Source organism: Amphibalanus amphitrite, unplaced genomic scaffold (genome assembly GCF_019059575.1).
Source record: "Amphibalanus amphitrite isolate SeventyFive unplaced genomic scaffold, NRLGWU_Aamphi_draft 000312F_arrow, whole genome shotgun sequence".
Taxonomy (NCBI): domain Eukaryota; kingdom Metazoa; phylum Arthropoda; class Thecostraca; order Balanomorpha; family Balanidae; genus Amphibalanus; species Amphibalanus amphitrite.
The window spans coordinates 430428-454879 of record NW_024881807.1 but is presented as its reverse complement, the minus strand read 5'-3'; the positions used below and the strand labels follow the sequence as shown (position 1 = coordinate 454879).

The 24452-nt window shown below is 44.3% G+C and overlaps 1 protein-coding gene across 3 annotated transcripts in view; it reads right to left on the bottom strand.

Annotated features, from left to right (window-relative positions):
* Positions 1-7892: 7892 nt before the first annotated feature.
* Positions 7893-24452, bottom strand: part of LOC122388177 (probable methylmalonate-semialdehyde dehydrogenase [acylating], mitochondrial) — a 268791-nt gene continuing 252231 nt past the window's right edge. For all 3 annotated transcript variants that reach the window (XR_006257748.1, XM_043379029.1, XM_043379030.1), the window contains one exon: positions 7893-8480. Coding sequence is in view for 2 of the 3 variants with exons in the window: in XM_043379029.1 (XP_043234964.1) it covers positions 8379-8480 (102 nt within the window). In the remaining variant the exon portion in view is untranslated. The remainder of the gene's footprint in view (positions 8481-24452) is intronic.

The following is a 24452-nucleotide window of genomic DNA, read 5'->3' as shown; positions in this document are numbered from 1 at the left end:
TGAAAATTATAGATAGGATATATAAAAACCCGAGATGCTATCAGGTGGGAAATTTCATTGCCTACTACCGCTTTTTGAAGTGTTTTTCGATCTGAGACCGGCAAATCGTGTTCCCAAGAGACTGAAAGTAACCCTGTTCTACAGCAAGACAATGGCAGAATTTTAATATTTGATGGAAAATTATCAGGTAAGTGGTAGAATTAATCATTAGATGTATTCATTTCAGACCGGTTTCAATTGTTCAATTGAGAAACTCTACAAACAGACGGATGGAGTGGGAATGGGTCTTCCGCTTGGACCCACATTTGCTAATATCTTTCTCTGCTATCACGAAAAGAAATGGCTCGAAAACTGTCCTCTGGAATTTCGCCCCGCATATTCAGAAGGTACGTTGATGACTGCTTCATTATCTTCAAAGATCACTCTCATATCGATAGCTTCTTAGCCTACCTAAACCTTCAACATCCAAAAATACGTTTTACCAAAGAAGTTGAAAACAATGGTCATCTGCCTTTCCTAGATGTAAACGTTTGTCGTTTAAACAACAAAGTGACAACATCAGTCTATCGGAAACCGAGCTTCACTGGATTAGGCCTTAGTTTTTTTTTCAGCTTTATCCCTTCGGCTATCAAAATAGCAGTTGTTCAATCAGCAGTGACTCGAGCCTTTAGAATCTGCTCTAACTACCATCTGCTTCATCAAGAGTTGACTTTTGTAAAACGGTTTTTCCACAACAATGGCTACCCAGTACCCAAGGCAACTCATTGAGTCTATCGTCAAAAAAGTTCTCGATAAAGCATTGTGCCCAAACGCTCCTGCTCCTTGTTCAGCAAGGAAGTTAGAGAAATATATTACCTTACCATATTTTGGTCCAAAGTCGGCCAATTTGAAGAATGACATTTCTACTTACTAGACTCCTCACTCACTTTTATCCTTACCTGAACCCCAAGATCGTGCTACAAAATAGATTTAGGATGGCGTCACTGTTTCACTTCAAGGACAGTATCCCGAAAGCTTCTCGCTCTGGCATTGTTTATCAGTTTCGTTGTTCCTCGTGCGAGGAATCGTACATAGGCTCTACTTATGTACACCTTCATACCAGAGTCTGTGAGCACAAGGGAATATCTGACCGTACAGGTAACTTACTTACGTCACCTAAACATTCATCCATTCGTGACCACAGTCTCCAATGTGACACACCCTTCACCATGGAAAACTTTACGATTTTAGACAGTAAGCAGCAACATCTTAGAATTTTGGAATCAATTTACATCCATCGATATCGACCAAAAATCAACGGGAGTAGCTCAGCTCACCCACTGTACGTCGTACAGTGATCCTAGTAACCTGCAAAGGGTGCTTTGTTTACGATTGAACGGTGTCTTCGAACCACGAGTGTTTTACCAAATATGTCTCGAACTTTTCAACAACTGTGATTTTATCGAAGTGTGTCATGCCAACTCATTTGAACCGCCTTGTCATGTAACATGTTTTTGTTCTTTACTTCACTGAAGATGATTGTTCTAACAATTGATGGAAGATATCTTGGGTGATAAAAACCTTACTACTAATTGCAATGCTTTGTAGCAAGAACGGTCGCGTTACTTTACATTGAATCGTATTTCGACGTAATTCGCGGAATAAATCAACTTAAAGTTCACTCAGCCATGTATGTAGTGAATCATCGTATTATCACAGCAATCTCCCCCAATTCCCCACTTCATTCCTCATTCACAGCCATCCATTGACCTAAATACATTTCCCATACAAATCCCGCGCAGTAGCCCAGCGGGCTCCTTCACCGGACAGTATTGGACGTAAACTGTAACAGCTTCGTTGGAAAGCTCAACACTGGCACTATCATCGGTCTTTGCATTGCTATTTCACAGAACAACAAGAAATAACGTTTTGAAGCCTTTGAATATTGACTTACTTTTCATCGAAGGGCTCGATCCCCATCACCACCAACAATTTTCCGGGAAGTCAGGATTTTGCAGATATTTAAGCCGAATTGCAGAGCTGTGTTAATACTACGGCACTTAAATACACATTTTAACAAAACTGCTTTTTTTCTTAGCATGAGTTAGGTCTCAGAAACAGCATATGTCAATATAATGAGGAAAAATAAGTGCAAATAATCGCGGAAGAGAGTATCCTTAGCTCCCTAGCAACCACCTAGCAACGTAAGGCAAAATAGTAAACAACTCCTGTTGATATCAGGTACTCAGCCTTGGAAGCAAACTAGACGGTCAATATACTGGGCTTTGAAGCACCATTGAAGGTTTAGTTTAGTTTAGTTTAGTTTATTCAATCAATCATCCACAGGCACACACCCAATGACGGATGAAGTCATAATATAAAACAATAAATACATACAGCACCAACACCTTAAAGGTAGTGTGCCACCTTTGAAAGATTTCCCATTTTATTTTTCCTAGGATAAGAAGCTTCTGTTTTTACCTAATATCGCAAAAAATCAAAAATGGGCCTGGAATAGTGCCTTTTTCGCCTAAAAGTTTATCGGTTTTTCGATATGTATAACAACTGTAGTAGGCTGACCTGCAAACAGGCGTCGGCAACAATCGCGAATGCGGCGCACATGTGACAATAAGCAAAGGTCATTATAGAGTTACGACGTACGGGAATGAGTTATCAGCTGTCTAATCGTAGACAACACAATGTCGAGCCTTAAACTGTAAGCCTGTATTGGTATTGTTTCTTTTATTTGGCTGTCGAACATTATTTATGGTTTGAAATATGATTTTATGTAAAATAATTGATATGAAAAAGCCGTCTCTTAAGTTATGACCCCACTTCACCACACGCAAGTGGCAGAAATGACAATGATCAGCTGACGCATTTTTCTTGGCCGAAGTCAGAGCGCGCGGCCCGACGCACCACCACCGCACCACAAAGTATGAGCAGAAGCCGCGCCCAAAGCCAGGGCCCCGGTAACGTGAGGTAGCCGAGTCGGGGCAGCGTGCGCTGACCCAAGCCGGGGCCGCAGCTTTGGGCGCGGTCTACCACATCCCCGCGGGCAGCCCCGGGCTATCACATGACACCGGGAGGACGCGCGGCCCCGGCTTGGGTCAGCGCACGCTGCCCCGACTCGGCTACCTCACGTTACCGGGGCCCTGGCTTTGGGCGCGGTCTACCGCACAACCTAACAGGCGTGTTCGAAACCGCAGGAGATGATGATGAACGGGTTTATCGAAACTTGATTGGATGAGCATATCGGTAATAGCGATTTCAGTGTGTGCATTTATTGTTCATAGTGGTGTGAAATGTGGTTGGGGTACGACCGACAACCCGTCGGGGCGAATTTCGCACTGGGGTACTCAAAATTTGAAGAATTTAAGACGTTTCCATGAGTTTTGAAGGTATGGATAAGTTCTAAAAATCCGGTTCTCCTTATCTGGGCTGGGCCATTAACTCCATACGGTCCAGGAAAGCTGGCACACTACCTTTAAAACATAAGACAGGTGCTCATCTCTAGATGGCACTCAGCACGCTTGACCTCTACTGATAAGAGCTCTGGTGCCACATGTCGGCATCGCGGTCAGCATCGATGAACGCGTTGCAAGTCTCTGGGATGAGAACAAAAAGGCCACGCTTGATGGTACTGACCCTCGCTTGGGGAACATGAAATGTGATCTGACGACGCACAGCTCTCGATGGTACGGCGAGCGGCAACTGCATGAGAAGGTACGAAGATTCTATCACATGACGGTGAACATTGTACATAAAGGTGAGATCGTGCTGGTTTCGCCGACTATAAGATAGACTTGCTAAGCCAGTCTGCCTTTGCAGTACAGCAGGCTGTAAAGCAGCATTGAGCCGACAGCGAGCACTGAGCCACATCAATAATTTGTTCTGTATGCGGTCGAGTCGTAACAAGTGAGTATCAGCCGCACCGGCCCAAATAACACTTCCGTACTCGAGAATTGAACGCACGTTAGCACAGTATGAAGTGATGATGGCGCGGGAATCACAAAGATAAAAAGATCGCCCATGTTTCCCTGTCTGGAATGACCTAATGAAAAGACCGAGGGCCCTGTTTGCTTTACGGACGACACTATCGATGTGACCAGCAAAAGTCAGTTTCTCATCGAGTACTACACCCAGGTCTCGCATCTCACTCACCCGTTCCAGCATCTCACCGCCTAGTGTGTACGCACCGGTGATCCGAACACGACGGAGCGAGAGTGACAGCACTTTGCATTTGCTTGGGTTGAGTGGGTTGAGTGACATGCCCCAAACCTGAGACCAGTGGAACAGGGCATCTATATGTTTTTGCAAAAAGAGACAATCATCCTGGCATTCTATCCTGTGATAAAGTTTGACATCGTCGGCAAACATGAGACAGTTCGAGTTCACAGAATCGGGCAAATCGTTGATGAAGCACGCGAACAATAAAGACGAGAGAAGACTGCCTTCGGGCGTTCCCGACCGCACAGGAGTCCATGCGGAGCATTTACCATTGACCACCACCCGTTGCATTCTGTCAGTAAAATAGGACTCAAGCCACGCTAAGGCAAGGCCCGAAATATTGTATGAATGACTCATCTTATGTAAAAGTAGGGCATGGTCGACACTTTGAAAGGCGGCGCTGTAGTCGGTGTATATCACATCCGTCTGTAAACCAGCTGACATGTTTTTCCACGCCTCGTGAAGCATAGTGGCCAAATTCGTCACGCAGGACCGTTTGGGTAAAAATCCGTGCTGTTGGCTACTGAGAACTGGCTTTACATGAGTCACTAGTGAAAAGTACACGACACGCTCAAGTACTTTGCTGAATAAGGTAGAAGTGATACAGAGCGGTAGTTTTCAGGCATTTCTGACCTTTTTTAAAGACCGGTATTATGTTAGCCTGCTTCCACGATCGAGGAACCCGCCCTGTTCAAAGGAAAGCTTGCATATGATCGTGAGCGGCACGGAGATTTCTTCACTACACTCACGTATAACACGAGCGCTCACTCCATCCGGACCACAGGCTTTATGTGGGCTGATGCTGGTCAGTATATTTTGGACCGATTCCGGAGTCACTGTGAACGCTCTAAGTGGGTCCAAAGGGTAGTCAGGAGCGGTCAGCAGCCGATTCGCATGACGAGTAGTGAATTTGCGAGCAAACGCGCGATTCAAGACTTCGGCTTTACCCACATCACTCGTTACCTTTCGAGTACCGTCCATGAGGAGTGTTATTCCACTGTTTCCCTTTGATCGGTTTTAGGAAAGACCAAAATCGCTTGGGTTTGTCTTCAGGTCACCCATACGTCCTCTGAGGTATTCGTAGAATTTCCGGTTTGTTATGTGCTTAAATTCTCTTCTTTTCGATCGTCGCTTTCAGTGTCGACCGATGGGTGCGCTTTGTGTCGCCGGGGCGGTGGGCGTTTTCTGGTCGCCCTCCGGGCGGCCGGCGACTCGCCGTCGAACCACGGAGGCTGTCGACGACGCAGGGTGACCCGACCCCCACCAAACACGATTTGGCAGCACTGTAATGAGGTCTGCTGGGCGTGAAGTTTTCCCTTCACCATAGGGTTTACACACAAACTGGTCAAAGTTTGAGCCAGGATATACTAGTCTAAAAATGCAAAAAACGAACAAATTTTGGCATCAATAGATGCAACATTTCATCGTGTACCTCAAACCGTCCATCATTTGGCCTCAAAGGAGGTAAAAATTGTTCAAAATCGAAGTTGAAAAGATGCTTTCTGAGCTCATAATCTGGTAGCAATCACGTGACCTGCTATAAGCAGCTTATCGATAATTTACAAACATAATTATTAATATGCTGCTTTAAACAACATTAATCTACATTTTGAGCTTTCAGTACTTTAAATAAGGTCAAAACATCGCAAAACACAAAAGTTAATACAATAGTCACGTGGGTGTCAGGAAATGTCACAGGTGCGTCAAATTTGTGACTGGGGCTTTACTTTCAAACATCGGATCTACCTGTTTCTTATAGGTATCTTGGGGTGACCCGGGGTAGGTATGTGATCTGCTTTTGCAGCTGTCAGCAGATCGCAGAAACAGTCGGCTGCTTCATCGACGGGGAGGCTCTCCAGCATGGACCACGGAGTTAGCCGCAGTGAAGCGCGGAGACCCTCCCAGTCAGCGCGTTTATAGTTGAGCGCTGCCTGTCGTGTTACCAGGGACACTGTTGTCGGCACGGCCCCAATCGTGCATACCACCTCCTTGTGGTCAGAGGGGAACACACCGACTCGCACCGCCGACTCCACAACCGGGCCATTGGACATGGCCAGATCGAGACAATTGTCCCCGCGCGTGGGCTGTCCGACATACCTACTGTCTCAGACCAGCCAGGAAGCAGCCGTCCAGCAGTTCTTCGGCCCGTCGGGAACGACGCGTGACGGTCGGTTAAGGTTATTTATCATGCATACTTACTGTTAGGTGAGCCTTCAGTATCCATGCTTGATGCAGTGCAGTAACCGGCCATTCGATACACTCATGCAGTAATCTAGGAAAATCGGTATAAAATCAAAACCATTTGACCTTTTTCTGTTATTTCTTCACAGGTAGATGTGCGATGGAACAATCGATCATGCATATCATTCATTCAACAATTATGGAAACTGCTTTCCCTTTTTTAATGCATTACGGTGTGTTTACTGCAGAAGCGAGCCTGTCTCAAATACCCCCACCAACTTTCGGCCTACAGGTTTTACGCCGATAGATATAAACGCAACAACTTTATTTGAAAATTTCACTATCGTTTACTTAGAAATAGTCCTAGATAATCATCCTGTGATTTTTAAAGCTTAGGAGCACATCATATTATGACAGCCCTAGCATAAAGTAATGCAATTTTTAGCAGACCGAAATGCTATGTCCACCGAAAAACGAAAAATTTGATTATAAGGGTTATATAACTGTAGTTGAAAAAATACTTTTTGCCAGAAGTATCAAAATTTAATTTCCAATCGTATGGCATTAAAAGAATTAGCCCTAGCTTGACCAATTTTCTTCAATATCCTTGCAACTAAAACTGTCTCAAATAGCCCACACTATGGGGCTATTTGAAACAGGCTTCAATAGAAAAAAATAGCTTTATTTATGGTTACTAGCTGATCCAAAATTAACCTATCTGAAAGCGGTTACAGAAAACTACGTTTTTGCAATTTACATGCCATAGGAAATATCAACCGTTTTGAAGGGAGAGGCCAAAAACAGTAAAATCAGTTTCAAATAGCTCCACTTTACGGTATCGTTTTTTTTACGTAAAAAAACATCATGCCAGGGCTATGGCGAAAATAAGTGGCCTAAATCCGATGAGAAAACAGGATTTGGGGGTACCCTAGATTTAGAGGAGACACTAGGGCGTTGGGCGAAGAACAGACCGTCCCCCCAACCAAAAGTCCGTGGCGGAGCCCTTGTCCTGGCATCCATTACGCCTTTTCACGCAACATAATTCAGAAAAAAGACATTAGCTCACAAGTGTTTGGCAGGTATTTTGAGCACGCGAGATGGCGTCTGTAACCCATTTAGGTCTTCGGCTATTGGGGGTTCAAATCACCTCCTCGGAGCTTTGGGGGGGGGGGGGGTCATTACCCCGTGGACCCTCCCTCCCGCCAGGATCCGCCACTGGTCAGGGAGGGTACTGTTGACCTCTCTCGCTGCTCCGGTGCCACTGGATGGGACGGTGTCGGCTTCGATACCACTGCCAGGGATGCAGGTTACGCTCAGCAAACGCAGCAAACCCCCAGACAAACGCTCTCTGACCGAACAGGGCTCGTCTCCGGCGCCACCGGCAGGGACGGTGCAGGTGGCTTATCGGGCTGACCAGGGGTCGGCACCTAATTATCAGCAGAGGCTTTCCATTTTAAAGCTCAAACAATCCTTTAACCGTCTAGCCAGTGAAACCCGCCTCGTATCAATGCTCGCCCCGGGTGTATTGTATCAGTTTACGTACATACATATTGCACATGGACCGTCAGATGGAGCTTTATACGACAGCCGCGCCGGCCGTATATTGAAATAAAACACGAAAGGAGCATGGGTACGGGGCCACATGGCTTCACTAGGTTTGGTTAAGTTAGGTCAGGTTGGGTCATGCTCTTTTAGGACCATGCTTTTTTTCGTGCTGAATTTCAATAACGGCGCGGCGCCGGCCTGCTCTGGAGCGGATCGACCATCACCCGCCCCGACGGTACGCCGCTCCGCTAACCGCTGACTGACAAACGCCGCCACAACAAAGCCATGACGAACTGGAGTCCCAGTCCACTGTCCAAATCCAATCACTGGAGCTGTACGGGCGTCAATGCTGTGCAGCTGGCGGCGCGCGGCTACCGACCGGTTGTTTTGCCGCGCCCGTTGCCAGCCGTGTCGCGCGAGCCCTGCGGTGCCAGCGGAGCTGCTTAGCGCATCACTGGCATCGTGGTGGCGGCCTTGGAGTGCGTGACGTCATCGGCACGCCAGAGCTGCGTCACCGTCTTCAGCTGGGTGTAGAAATTGATGCCCTGCCGACGCAGCCGGGCATTGGTAAATAAGCCAACAAACTACAGCGGCGTGCAGTCAACAAGCATACACAGACCCATACATGTGCAATGTGCATGGATCCGAGTGATGGTTCTATGATCCCATCAGATCCAGGTGAAAATGTATCCTGGATCTATAATCTCAGGAGCTGACGATAAACCAAAAACATGTATCTATGATCTGAGTGGATCCCACCATGCACAAAATTTAAAAACCAGGTTTCTGAGTGTTTCTATGTCAATAAGTGCCACAAAACTATGGATTGGGACCTGCAGCCACATAAAATCACTAAAAAGACCGTTTTTGAGATGCAATTAGTGATTTGTTTTGAGATTTCTGTGTTGACAAGAAGTAAACGAGGATACCATGCAACTCTCGCTGGATCTCAAGCAAAAAATAAAACTCGGATCTATGATCCCTACAGATCTCTCGATGATCTAAAAATATGGATCTATGATCTTGTCGGATCCGAGATCAGAATCCGTGGGATCAGGTCCAAGATCCATTTTCTCGGATCCAGGCACATGTCTGCGACAGACCACGAATGAAACCCGTCATCCTGTAATCCGCAATCCCACAGCGCAGACTTCTTAATCGAATCGCCACTGGCATTGTCGAGCGGAGCGAACCGACGCCAGCGGCCCGAGGGACGCAGAGCACCATAGCGTGCAGCCCTCGTCTCACTGCCTGGTAGGCATTACTTTTTTGAGTAAACCGATAACAGCTCAAAGGTTAAGTTGTCAGTCTTCTAAAATCATATCACAGAGACGTGCGATGTTTCACCCTTCCGAAAAGGTTTATCATTAATCAACTTATCCACCTAGTGTGGCAGCTTTTGGTAAAAGATTGTTCAAACACCAGCTTCAACCCTCGCCGACACAGACCATTTCGCGTCCTTCGAGGGCACAAGGGGGCGGGGGGTTGGTACGACCCCCCCCCCCCCCCTCGCGTTTGGCCCTTGATCGAGCTAGAGCTTCGCGGAAAAAACGAGCGTGTTGCCCGTGACGCGAGGAAGCCAGCCGATGATAGGTACCCACTTTTAATGACCTAGGTCATAGGTTGACCTTCCAGGTCAGGTCAATGACACAAAAGTCGGGAAAATCGGGACCTGTTAGAACGTCGTTAAGTGTGGCTGCTGTGGGCTTTTCGGGGTGCTGATCACGACTATCATGTTCGTTTTGATCACAGATGATGTCTGTATGCAGTTAGGTCAGGTCGGGTCAGGTCAACCAGTAGGGGTCTTGCCGGGTATTCGTAGTACGTGTCAACCGCCTCTGACAGCTTCGTAACATGTTACAAATGCACCAAAACTACTTCGTAAGTGATCAAATGGTTGCTAAATTCGAATTCGGCTCCAAAAACTAGCCTAATGTAAAACTCGAAAAACTGAACCGAGGTTATCAAAGGTTATCAACCTGACCTGACTTTCAGATAGCCTTGACATAGGTACTCGTACACTCTAATGCGTGGTCAAATCACACGTTTGAACGCTTGAAACCACGAAAAGATTGCAAATGCGCGGCTAATGAGAGCCGACATACGCCGAATCGCGATTCCGGTCTAATATGGTCTCGAAAAGTAGGTCACAGGTCAAAGGTCAATTGGGTCAGGACACAGACTTCTCTATAAATGGACTGTGCGCTGATCCGAGGAAATCAGCATTGGAGGCACAAAAATAAGAGCACTTTTATGCATCTTTTTACGATGAAAAGGGTGTCAGAATATTTACAAATTTGGATATATAACATATAACATAACATATAACATATATTGATTGCAACGACAGGCCACTGGTGCCCAACACGGCTGCAACATATGATACATCAAAACAAGAACACTAGCGTCATGGTAAGAACGTCATGACTTCATCTCCTTTCACATCAGTATCATTCACAGGTACATATTTCAGATCATATGCACAACGGACACCATAGCATTTCAATTTTATCTAATCGTCAATTGTGTCAAAAATGGTACCACGATCTATGAAGTAAAGGTCAATAGAATGTTTAAACTCGTTAAGTGAATTACTTGAAATGACCCAGGATGGCAGATTATTCCACAGGTCAATTACTCTGTGTGTAAAAAATGATTGCCGTAGTGCTGTTCTCGCTGACTTTTTAACTAATTTACAACTATGACCTCTAGTTTGATTCGAATTAATTGTTAACATATTTGTGAAATTTAATTTATCTAGTCCAGCGTATATCTTAAAAAAGTTCAATTAAATCGCCTCTAATTCTGCGATAATGCAGAGAAAACATATTTAACGAAATCAGTCTTTCTTTATAACTCCTTTTCTCTAAGCCAATTATCATCTTAGTTGCTCTTCTTTGGATTCTTTCTAACGATCTTTCATCTTTTTTGAAGGAAGAGTAACACGCTTGCCTGCAATATTCCAAATGTGGTCGTATGAATGCACAGTAAAGCATTTTCATTACATCTTTGCTTTTGTAACTAACATTTCTTTGTATTGCCCCCAACATTTTCAGAGCCTTCTTTCGTGCTTCCTTGCAATGGTGACTAAATTTTAAATCATCCGTTATCAAAACACCCAAATCTTTTTCCTCATGGACGACTTGTAAGATATTTCCATTTATATTATACGTGTAGCATTCTTTCGCCCCTAAGTTGAGAACTTTGCACTTATTAATGTTAAACTCCATCTGCCATTCTTGCCATAGAGATCTTATATACATGAATTCATTCATGTATATATGAATGAATATATGAATGAATGTATATATGAATGCATATATGAATTCATTCATAGAGATCTTAACAACTGACGTTTTGTTTCAATGACGTCAATTGTTTCATGTGGCTTGAGAATGAACTGTTGTTCGAAAATTTGCCAAAAAATGTAATATTTACTTTTTATTGAATTTCCAATTAATTATCGAGGAAAAGGTCATTTAAAATCCTAACTACATAGAGCCAAAGAAGCTTGCAATGGCGTCCTTCAGCCGCATAATATCCTGGGGACTCTCCTAATAGGCCTCGGACTTTGCATAGCCCCCGAGGAAGAACTCTGCGACGTTGAGATCCGGCGAGTGTGGCGCCCACCGGACCTCAGCGCTCTTTGAAATTTCCGGGGTTCGCTTACCATTTTTTTTTTCTGCCGTGTTTTTCATTGAACCGTACATGTCCTCTGTTATGAATTCATTAACAATTCTATTAATTGTTATCTCCATTGGAGCTTCCCCCTGGGTGCATGCCCTCAGACGTGCAGAAATATCTTGGTGTTTGCTTAACGGACTGCGTTAAATTATATAAATTACACCTATTTACATTTTGCTGCACTGTGTACATCTTGAGCGATACACACAGACCAGACCAAGGCAGAAAAAAACTTCATAAAATTTTCTACTAGCACCTGAAATTTCACGCGCAAATATGCAATCCTTTTCAAGAGAGATCAACTAAATAGGTCGCACGGCTATGAATCACCCTGTATATATGTTGAAGGCGAGCAGTGGCATGTTTGAGCATTATTGTTAGAAAAATAGTATGGAAAAATAACCTTATGCTCATTCTTTGATTATTACTTTGATTTGATTATTCTTTGATTTGATTGCTAAGGCAGCATTTGTTCCCAAAAGAAGACCCACGTCACCCTCCACCTCAGCTATTTGAACTCCTCTCTCGCGAAGATATTGGTACATATGACGGCTTGTCTGAAAATCGTTTCGAATGACTGAAATATGTTCTAATGTTAGCAGTGGTGGCAACGATAGGCAAAAGGTGTTACTAAGATCTTTGATGAGTACATCACGAACCACATGGCTTGGGAGACGAGCTTGATTTCGAACAGTGGTTAAATACATAGTTATAGCTTCATCGGGTCGGTATTGCAGCTCCTTCAACAGCGAATGTAAACAGAAGGAATGTGTCGAACCAGAATCCAAAAAGGCATTTGTCTTAACCATAGCCTTGGTCTTAACCAAGGCCCTAAAACATAAGGTTGGACGAAGTTTTCTACCAAAAATGTACTCGAATAGCGTACGAGTCAAAGCTATTTCCGTTGTTTCTTTACAAATATGTCGCAAACAAGCTTTTTCTGTAATAAATCATTATTTCGAAGTCAAACAACCAGTTGCTATTAATTCGATAAGCAAACACTTATTTTTATATAAAAGCCTAGCTTATATAGTCCAACTCTAGTTGAATAATCAAGTAGCTACTAAATTTTCCAGATGTGACACATATTGCGCACTTCAGACAAATGCGTTGCTAAGGCGTTGCTAAGGACTCTTTCGCATGTTTTGCTGCGTGGTTTTTGTAGTTCTCTATATACCGTGGTTTTTGTTACGAAGTGAGGGAAGTGAGATGGACAGGCTTTTTGATATTTTTTTCTGGTTTTCTAGGACCGTCGCAATTATTTGACTTGACATACTTTTCTTGCTTTTTTATCCGAGACTTTTTCAATAATTGGTAGATTCTATCGTGGAAATAAAAGGGCCAGCAGGCCACAGGGGTAAATGCGAGTCGACTGATAGTGAAATAAAAGGTAGAAGTGTCTACTCTGTTCCATTAGAAATTTAATGTGATGTGATGGAACATGAAGCAACAGGATCAGACGCAAGAACCACCAATTAAGAACCCAGAACCAGCAAGCGCCATGCCATCAAGAGCAGCCATGGCAACATTTGATTAGCTTTAAGAAAACCTTGGAACTAGACGCCAGACGGTGAGCAATCAAGAGATCGTACAAGACCAGTAGTTGCTTGAAAACGAGAGCCACCAGGAAAATCAGTAGATTCTTCAATGGCAACACATTTCAACATCTATCTAGCAATTATTTGCACCAGCAAGGTGCTATCATTGTGTTTTGTGTCTGTATCCCTAACTGCTCAAAAATATTTGTCAATAAATAAACAAACAAATAATGCGTCTTTTTCTACTGAAAGTAAGTCCTCCAAGTGGCAAGGGATGAATAATAGAAGGTACCTAATTAATTGCCATCTATTCATTCAATTCATAAATCAAAGGCAATTCAGGGCAGCATTCGGCAGCGCCCTTACTGCATGGTACTGCGGATCGTCCATGGGTTTTTTGATGACTCCGACTCTGACTCAGACTTTCAAAAATCAACTGACTTTGATTTCAAATGGATCGGCTCTGACCGACTCCGGCTCCACAGCCCTAGCAGGTCTGCGGAGGCAATGGATTTTTGGTGACTCCGACTCCGACTCTGGCTTTCAAAATCGACTCTGACTCTGACTCTGGTCAGAACTGTCGACTCCGACCGACTACAACTCAGACTACGGAACCCTGAAAGGTCTGCGGAGGGGGTCGAATTTCGGTGACTGACTCAGACTCCAGCTTTTAAAATCGACTCTGACTCCGACTCGACGACTCAGGTCAGAACTGTCAACTCCGACCGACTTCATGACTCCGACTCCGGAGCCCTACTGGCATCTATCACGCCAGGGAGCTGCAAATCATATGTTCCGTGGCGGTTTATGGCATTAAAGTCGATAATGCGGCTGAATCGCACTATGAAACACCCTTATTGGCTGCAAGAACCACGAAAGTTAGCGCATCACCACTGGAAAACGTGACAAGATATCGATTAATTGGCCCTGGATTTGGATAAATAACATGTTGATGATCATATTAGCACACATTTACATTATCATCTATCTCAAGTTTGCTCTCCAGGCGGCTCTAAACTATGGCAATTTCCCTATCTTCAACATGTAAATGCCCTCGGGCGTCCTCGTGGTGACGTAGGCATGGGAGTGCCAGGTTGGTAGGAACTAGACTTCGACGCCCCCTGGTCTTAACCGTCTTTCCTCCCAAAGTTACCAGTAACGGAACGACGTGCAATTTAGAGCCCTGCACTGGGACCAGTGTCGGTGAAGCATGTAGCGACACAACACCTTCATGTTTGTCATGGTCCTTTCTATGCAGCGAACTTGGGTGACGACCATTGCAGACAGAGCACGTCTTTCTTTCAGGACATGCCACTGATATGTGGCCCTTCTTTAACCCGCGCCGTGCTGGTGGCCTGAACTTTCCGCCGAGTGCTGGGGGGGGGGGGGGGGCGTTTTCACGCCCCCCCGTCTAACTCGGCTCCTGGGCCACGTAGCGACACGCGGTAAGCGGCAATCGAAAGAGTGTCAAAAATAAGGACGAAAACACTTCGGTCATTTTTTGGGTCAGGTCAAAGGTCAGGTCACCAGAGGTCACCAAAGGTAAAATGTTGACTATTTCAACATTTTGGAAACTGCCAACGGCTATCTCGGGAACCGATAGAGCTACAGCGCCGCGGAAAAGCGCATTCGATAGCCCTTTTACAGACCTTTCTGAGTAATGTTCTCAGATTTGACCTCAGGTCAACGGTTTAGCCTCCAGAGGGAAAAAACTCCAAAAATAGCCGTTTTTACGAAAAACGTTTTTTCGTCAATAACTTTTGACTCATAAGCGCCATGACATTACTTTTGCCAGCATCGTGTTCCTCTCGTTGAGACGCGTCGAATGAACTATTTGTTGACCTTGAAAGGTCATTTTGAAAATTTGACCTCAGGTCAAGGTCATGACCTGACCGAAAAGGGTCATGTTGCATATCAGTCGATCCGTATCGTCGAGCTGAACACATCTGACGTGTTTTCACCGCTCTAGCACGTCTCTATCAAAAGTTATAGCCAAAAAACTGCTGGCGACCGTTCATGACCTGAGATGACCTCAGGGGCACACAGAGGGGTCACAGGTGCATTTTTCCTATTCAGTGTGTCATGTTTACCTATGAACCGATGTTTGAGAGCGTTCTGAACGATATTCGTCCAAAAGAGGCGCATTTCAATTTTCTCCCATTGACTTATAATGGAGAGGTCGCAAAATTGACCTGACCTTAGGTCACAGATATCAAAAATCCGAGATATACATTTTATACATACTGTTACTCATATCAATCGCTGAAAGTTTCAAAGTGATCGTTCGGTCGGTGTAGCTATAGCGAGCCTTTGAACTTTTTCTGAGGTAAGGTCACTTGACGTGACCTGGTGACCTGACCTTGAACGGCCTAGGTCTGAAATTTTCACAACATGCGCGGAAATGATGTAGGAACACGTGTACCAAAAACGGCGGCGCTGCGCGCCGCCGTTTTTGAGATATTCGCGAAAAACCTGAGGGGGGGGGGGCGTAAAAACGCCCCCCCCCCAGCACGGCGCGGGTTAAACACCCGTAGCAAAGACCCGCCTTCATTACAAAACGCTGCTTTTCATGTAGCGGTAACTGGGCGAATACAGTACCGTAAACCGGGGTGAGTTGATATGGATTTTGAGGTTTTTCTAGATTCTTTTAAAAGCCACATTCATTTACGGAATTCTTTTTGTGCCAGTTTCATGGCACATGCCTTGGGGAGGCAATCAGCAAAAATGAATTAAAAATGTATATTATAAGCCCCTTTTTTAAAACGCCAAAGTTCATATCAACTCACCCCCTGGGGGGTGGTGAGTTGATATGGTTTTTGATTTTTCAAAATTTCTCGGCTAAAGAAGCTCAGAGGTGAGTTGATAAAATGCCAGTATTTAAAAAAAGGATGAGAGAACACATCCTGAAAGAAACCATCAGAAAAATAGTAGTAGTTTGGCAGCAGACCTCACATTCATGAAATCGCAATCATGTCCAACACAGCGCTATCAAAATGGCTTGATTTTAGCAGCGTCATTTTTTCGCTTTATGATACTTAGTTTTACTTAGAACATTCTGAACTAGGCTAGTCGCGTGTCCTCAAGCCAACGATATCAAAACTGGCAATATACTTTAGAATTACAAGTGTATTTTCTTGTAATTAAAACACATTGTTAGTTGCGGGTCAAGGTTGATATGCCTCTGACAGAGATAATGGATTGAAATGAAAGAATGCCTATACTTCTGAGCTTTTGTTGACTGGTAGTCAACAAAATATTAATGAAGTGAAGTGAAGCAAATCTAATTCGGACTATATTCTATCAGGTGAAATCAGCGACATAAAACAGAATTCGGCATCAAAAGCCAAAATTAACCCTCGCACTTATCGGCGGGCGAACGGACCACCTCGGCTTTAGGCACATAACTCGCGCTTAAAGCGGCCGATCGCGACGAAACTTTCAGTATCTCTCGAGTTTATCAATTTTACACATGTTCTAAAGATTTCATGACCCTGACTCAAATGGTTTTTGACTTGTGACCTGATTCTCGAGACCATGCTTGGCCGGAATCGCGATTTGGCGTAGTCGGCTCACATTATCCGCGCATTTCCAGTCTTTTTGTGATTGTAACGTCCAAACATGTAAATGATGTTGGTCCCACGCAGTATTGTGGGTGTCAACTGTCAAGGTCACCTGAAGGTCAGGTCAGGTCATTGACCTTTGATGACCTCGGTTCACTTTTTGGAGTTTTACATGTTTCTAGGGTAGTTTTTTCGGGCCGATTTCGAATTTAACATGCATTTGATCATTTACGAAGTAGTTTTAGTGCCATCGTAACATGTTACGACACCGTCAGTGGTAGTTGACACTTGACACTCCCTATGGATAGCCGGCAGGACACCTACTGGTTGACCTGACCTGACCTGACCCGGCCTAAATGTACGAAGACATCTGTGATCAGAACTAACATGACATTCGTGATCAGCAACAGCCAAAAAATAATAAACTCGCTTTACGAACTTCAAATAACCCCCTATTTTCCCGACTTCTTGGTAATTGATCTGGCCTGGAAGGTTAACCAATGACCTAAGAACTTTAAGTTGGTTATCATCGGCTTCCTTGCGTCTCGGGCAACACACTCATTTTTTCCGCGAAGCTCTAGCTCCACCAGGGGCCAAACGACAATGAGATTCCAACGGACCCCCCCCCCCCCCCCGCCCTATACGTTAAACGCTGGCAAAACACGAATACGGGCGAGGGCTAAACACCAGTCAATTTCTTTATATTGTTTGTTCCATTTCATTTTGTCACTCATTCTCGGTTGTCAACTGCCAAGCAGGAAAACTAATCAGTTTCACGAGATCAGAATTCCCGCGCTGTTAGCCATACAGAAACGACAGTTCTGTCATTTTCGAAACAACGAATAATAATAACATTTTTTTTTTTAATCTGTATGTATATAGGTGTTCTATAGTTGTTCCTTTGTAGCTTTTAGGGAGCCATCTTGAGACTTGACAGGGAGTTGTACTGTGCCTTTTGCATGTTAGGTATGTCCACAGAAAAAAAAAAACTTTGGGGTCACTGATGTTAGTTGTCGCACCCTCGTCCCCGTCTTGATTTGAGATGCTAGTTTCACAACGTTTCGGCCAGTTACTCTCCGGCCGTCGTCACTCGTCAGCTGTTCTTTGACCCTCAGAAGGACCTGGATGTTGGTGGCGTTGCGCCGTACGCGTCAAACCGTTCGAAAGCTCTTGTAGTCAGCGGGAATCGAACTCGAGTTTCCCCCGGTGATGGTCCACGGTTCTAACCACTCCACTATCGAGGCAGATTTGACTATCGCCGGAGAAGTTACTGGCTGAAACGTTGTGAAACTAACATCTCAACTCCAGACGGGGACGAAAGTCCGACAACTAACATCAGTGATACTAACAGGCCTCGTCACAAGCATTCAGAAGAAAAAATTAAAGCTTTTGGGGGTTGATAGAGTGATGTGGGGAAATAAAAGGAGAAGAGTTGGTCTAATTGACTTTGTCTTACCTGCAGACCCATATTTCATGCTAATTTGCATGCATACCAGCCTGGTATCAGCTTTTATCATGCATATCAACTCACCACTTGATGGCATATCAACTCACCACCTGTCACTTTTCTTAAAATTATAAAAAAGCGTTGTTATAGGTGAAACCCAAAACTACCTGGGATCAACAGTAAATTGATCGTAGTTTCTTTCCCAGTGCATGTTGTTCCATGAATATCAACCGTCTTTGCTGTAGGGTGGGGACTTTTCCTTAGTTTCAAAATCAGAAGAAAAAAAGGACTTTGAAAAAAGTAATGTGTTAAGAAGGCACTGCACCACATGCATGCCTTTCTCAGCTATATGCATCACTTATTGGTTGCTTCACTTCACAGAAAAATAAAACTGAAAATTGGTTTACAAATAGATGAGCAGCACACATTTTAACATTTTTCGAGCAATTTATATCAACTCACCACCCCATATCAACTCACCCCGGTTTACGGTACATTCTGATGTATCATGTGACTGTTTGCAGTAGCCGCAGGGAGACACCGACGGATGGGTACTTCCTGCCATGGTTTTTACGTGTGGAAATGTACTTCTTTGAGAAAAGGAAGAAGAGTCTGGAAACATTTGCTTTCCATACCAAGGATTTCCGGACACTCTCGCTTGTCTTTCGATAAACAGTACAAAATCCTCAAAACTTGCATTTCTATTATCGTTACTTTCTATTAAATCGGCAGCGTTTCGCCATTTCTCAGTAAAATCATGTGGCAAACGGCTTAACCCTCTAATGCCCACACATAGTTCCACGGTTCCTAAAATTAGCACCTTGTGACATATGATTCATTTTGGGTCCCTTGTTCGAATTCTGGAGTCAAATATTTTTTAGCAGTTCAAATTTCGGAAATAAATTTTGTATCAAATATGCAGAGCTGGGCAAGTGCGTTCCTTTAGTGCGTTCCTGCGTTCCTCCGTACGTACGCACCGCCCTTTTTAGGAACGCAAGAACGCAGGAACGCAAAGTTTTTCAAAGGAACGCAAGTAAGAGGAACGCACCACCCGAAATTTTGAAGCGTTCCTGCGTTCTTGCGGAACCACCCGAAAAATGATATTGCTGCCAATGACCTCTGTGTCAAATGTTTGCATCTCGAGTACGTGTGTTTGCCGGTAGAGGCGCCACTTGTCGGTCGAATCGAGGAAGGCTTGCTTAGATTTAGTGGTGATGTTCACTATTCGATTCGGTTTCAGGCATTAAATGTGTAAAGTAAATATGATAACTTTTACTAAGATACATCTTTTAACTTAACTATTGTTTTTAAGCAGGTCGTATTTTTGTTGAAAACCCTACGGATGATATTGGTAAAACGTATTTCAGATATTCGATTCGGAAAGGAGATGTCGAGTTGCTTTTCGGCCCCACGTCGCCATTCTGGGTATTCTGTGATCGATTCGCCCCGTGTTTGGTTGGGCCCGCGCCGCGTGGTTCGGCGGTATTTTTGAAGGAGGAACGCAGGAACGCAGGAACGCTAACGCACCGAGCGAAAAAAAATTGAGAAACGCTATTCCAGGAACGCACTAACCGCGGCCGGAGGAACGCAGGAACGCTAACGCACTACCGAAAATCGAGGAACGCGCCCAGCTCTGCAAATATGATACATTGGGCATTCCACTTGGTAATTTTTAGTGGTATCAGACCACACAGAAGGAAGTGAAGACATAGATGAGAAAATATATATTATTAAAAATTTCAGTGATAAAAGTGGCAGTTAAAATGTGTAAAATGCCAACAAGACATCCTTTACTGTGCACTTTTTATCAGAACATTTTCTGAATAGTTCATTGGCATCCTTCTTTTATCAAAATGTCCTTTCAGTCGGTGCTTAGGGAACAACGCTAATCATAGGCATCTATTTACGAGTGCCTTCTATTCCTTCAATTTCCACGATACGGCGCGTTGCACTTGTGCAATTTTTCATAATTCAGACATGTGGGCCGTGTTTCTCAAACGTAGACGCGTTATGCATACTTGATATAGAAATGAAGACATTACAGTTGGCTCGCGGTAAGTGGTTTAAGTGAAGCAGTTCTAATGCAAAATGCTGGACAGCCTGCCGACGGACCGGAATCAATGCCAAAGACGATGTTGGTTTATCTTCATGATAGCCGGACAATCTCGGGTGACTGAAACTCTCAGCCTGTGAATCGTTCTTTTTTTAATTCAGATGGTTTATTTACACCAAAACAGGTACATTTAACAGCACAATAAAATGATGCGGCGAGACATTATGCACGGGTGATCCAGATCAGAAGGGCGGGGCAGCGGGTCGCATGGTTGCCTACTTCTTAGATAGGAAATCAAAGGAACCACGCCCTTCGGTCCGGAGTCTGTCTTCATGGCGAGCCCGTTTAGCCAGCTTCCTCTGAAGATGACGATATAGTTTTCCACTCCACATTCAATCTCTTACTACTGGGATGAACGGAGGAGATTTGAATCGCAAACAAATTGTGAGTCGTTCTCCAATATGAATGAAAAATGCTGGCTGGCTGCTAATGCAAGTCTTCAGCCATGCCCAGCTAACACATAGACCCACAAGACATAAATAAGCCCGTCCACAACCCCTGTTGGAATATCGAAATTGTGCAAGAGACCGCTGAATCCTCCTGTCCCTAACATCAAGTCTCAATTTTTGGTTTCACGAGTATAAATGCTCGCACGGATGATCGTTCCTTGAAATCAACAAGCTTGTCATCGATAGCATGTCATTCCTAACGTGGTTTTAGAAGATATGGTCTGCTAGTGTCCTGCAGATCAAAAAGTTCACTATTGTCATCGTCAAACAGTTGCAAAACCATATTCCTATGAGCGTTAGAAAAGTCGAGATGTATGAGGCACGTAAGGCCACTCATAGAAAGCTAGATGTTGGAAGATTGAAAAGGATGAGAGGCGGCATAACCGTACCAATATCGTTGACATTTTAACCCGGCAGTTGCTGGGGTATTTCGCCACCCACCGTTTGCTGGGGGGGGGGGGGGGGCGTTAAACGCCCCCAGCCGATAACTCGAGAACCAATAGGCGCAGCGAAACGCACGAGGCGGCAAACGAAAGAACGCGACGAGACGCTTCAGATGAGTACTTTAAAGTTGAATTTTGAGGTCACAGGTCAGGTCAAGGTCAGGTCAAACACCTGAAATCGGGCTTTCAGTAGCATGGACTTCAGGACTTCGCAATGGGCGCCTCTCGTCATAAACTCTGTCAAAACGGTGCACAATCCATCATATAAGGCCTACAAGAGTGTCAGCTCCATGCAGGGGTCAGTCAAGCATAGGTCAGGGTCAAGGTCAGGTCAACCGGGCAGGCACATATCCCCGAAAATAAAAACTGATATTCGCAGCCTGTGACACATGTTTTATGGGTAATTTGGGGCGTAGAACACGATGGTGACATTCATTTTATCATATGTGTACGTGTTTGGCTAAAAAAGTTCAATTTAAGAAATTCATGTATCATGGTCGTGAAGTAGTCACGAGAAATTGCCAAGATTCAGTTCAGGATTTTGGAAAATGCAGAACGATAATCAATAATCGAAGATAGCCATTTGATTCTCCATGGTATTGGCAGTCTAATGGCGTTTACTGCATGTCTATATGTCTATTCTGTGATTTTATATGATTTTTTGAACATATGCCGTTTTTGGTCGAAAACTCGGAAATCATGACGTCACTAAAACCTCGATATCTCAAAAATTTTCCGACCGATTTTTTTGAAACTTTGTCACAATAAACTTTAATCAATTCCCTACAGGTACCCAAAATTTGGCGCGCCTGCGGCGCGCCGTTTTTATGCTATGGCCCGGCGAAAAAAGTGGGGGCGTTTAACGCCCCCCCCCAGCAACTCGCGGGTTAAGTCTGGAGCGAAATAGAGTTATCTGGCGCAAGAGGTGCGAACTTCACAAATTTATGCATCTTGTACCATCGTCATTTGCAATGACTCACAGGCCATTGCAATGCTTATCACCTGAGAAAACTATGGTATTGGCACACCGTATGCTGCAGCGGCGAAAATTTCATAGAAAATATTGGAGTGCTATGCCCACTGTATCATATCTAGTATCCCCAAAAATAGGGGTCCATATCTTTGACCCTGAAAAAGTTGCGATGTTTTGCAACATACTATGATATATGTTGAACATTTGTCTCACAGTATACCAAGTTTCTTTCCAAATAACTAATTTTTTGTTTTCAAAATGCTTAAATTTACACTTGCATCTCAAATTGATTTTCGGCAAAGGACAAACTGACCCCCTTCAAAATCACCTGGTGGGAAATTGAGAAATCATTACTTAAAAATTTTGCCACCAGGTGGTTGCCAAGACGTACCACTTCTGATACAGCAGGGTTTTCAACAATTTTCACCTCTATGATTAGCAGGCGAATTTTCTGCAAATTGACTTACAGATATGATACCGGGGGCACTAGAGGGTTAAGATCTGACGGATGGTTCTTGCGTCTACTTCCGACATGCCGAGTGGAATACTTTTCAGTGAATTAAGGCAGCCACGCAGGAATATTGAAAATTCATCGAGTCCATTGACGTCATTTGGATGGACGAATGGCCAAGCAAGAATCTGTGAGACTAGTGACGCCGCAACTTTAGAGCTATCTCCATACCTTTTGTCGAGAAGTCTTCGGGCCTCTAGGTAACCTTCTCCGGGTGGCAGGTGTAGGCAGGTCTTTACAATTAGATTTGGCTTACCGGTCGTCATCTGATCTAAATAATTCAACTTCTCCTATTCGTTATCGGTCTTCGATGCAATATTGCTTTCGAATTGACGAATGAAACTGCCGTATTTCATGAGATCACCGTCAAAATTATCCATTGACATTTTGGGCAGATTTATCCGCCGTACCAACTCCAAGCACTCTTTCGCGTCTTGTGTGTGTCGTCTCGTCGTTCGGTAATCATGATTCGAGTCGGTATGTTCGGCCGAAAAACTCATAGCTGTACTAGTCCGACGCTCATTTTGCTCGTTTATAGGCGTCGTGGATGCTGGTTCTTGAACATGATCATATTTCGAAAATGCTGCTTTCTGTGCTCGCGCCTGTTCGATTTCCATTTCGAGGTTCATTTCGGCCAATTTCAATTCTTGTTCGCGTATATGATTTTGAAGAGCGTTTCTTTTCTTCATTACTTCCAATCGTGCAGCTAGCCCTGCTGCTCTCGCTTCTTCAAAAACTGAATGGTATTTGCTCATTCCTGATGTAACCGAAGGACAACGTTGTTCCACCGAATATTCTAAAGATTTTGAACTGTCATCATTTGCAGATAAAGAATTTTCAATGTCCTCGGATTCTTCCACAACATCTGCAATAGCTTCCAATATTTTACCTTCTAATTTTACACGATCCGTAACACTTAGGCTGGAGACTTCCACACGCGGGTAAGTCGCGTGTAAGTGGTTTGCGGGTAAGTTGGCGTTTATCTCGCGTTTAAGTCGGCGGGTAACTTTGCCCGGAGACTTCCATCTGCGGGTAAATAGTTTGTTCGCTAAGTTAGCGAACGAACTTACACGCGAGCCACCCCATGTATTAAGTTCGCGGGTATCTTTTCGGTGGTGCTTTTTTTGGTCCTTTGGGGGTTTTAAAAGTTTATTTCTGTGCAAATTTTATGTGCAAGTGATAGACAATAGTGCAATCATCTAGTTCTGGCTTTTTCAGCCAGTTCGGCCTAGCCGTTCGGCTGCTAAGATTAGACGAATTTGAGGTCACCTTTTCATAGTACTGAGGCCAGTTTTACCATCAGAAAAATAGCCACCTGGCGGAATTTTTCGCCTAAAGGCCGATTCACATACGGATCGAGAGCGGTAAAGCCCTATCCGCTTACGTGCTTATCGCGTTTACACTCCGTATGTGAAACGGTCTTTAGGCAAAAAATTCCGCCAGGCGGCTATTTTTCTGTTGGTTAAACTGGCTTCTGTGCTTGTTGAGGGGTTACAAATTACGTATTTCATCACTGCAAGTATCCAGATGTTTTCAACAAGTCATACATGAGTAATCAGAGCAATATTTGAGTTGACAGAATTGAGGATGTAGGACTCAAATTTTCAAATACGGAGGTATCAGTCTATTTCCATCGCACCTATCTCCTTGCCACCAGCTGCTATTTCGTAATCTTCAGGATAGTGAGATGGGATTCGTATCGCATCCGAAATAATGTGATCGTCGAGCCAGCCGGCTAGTGTCGGGCCCCGGTCGTCGCACTTCACGTTACGTGTCAGTGGGGCGCGGACCAGCTCAGT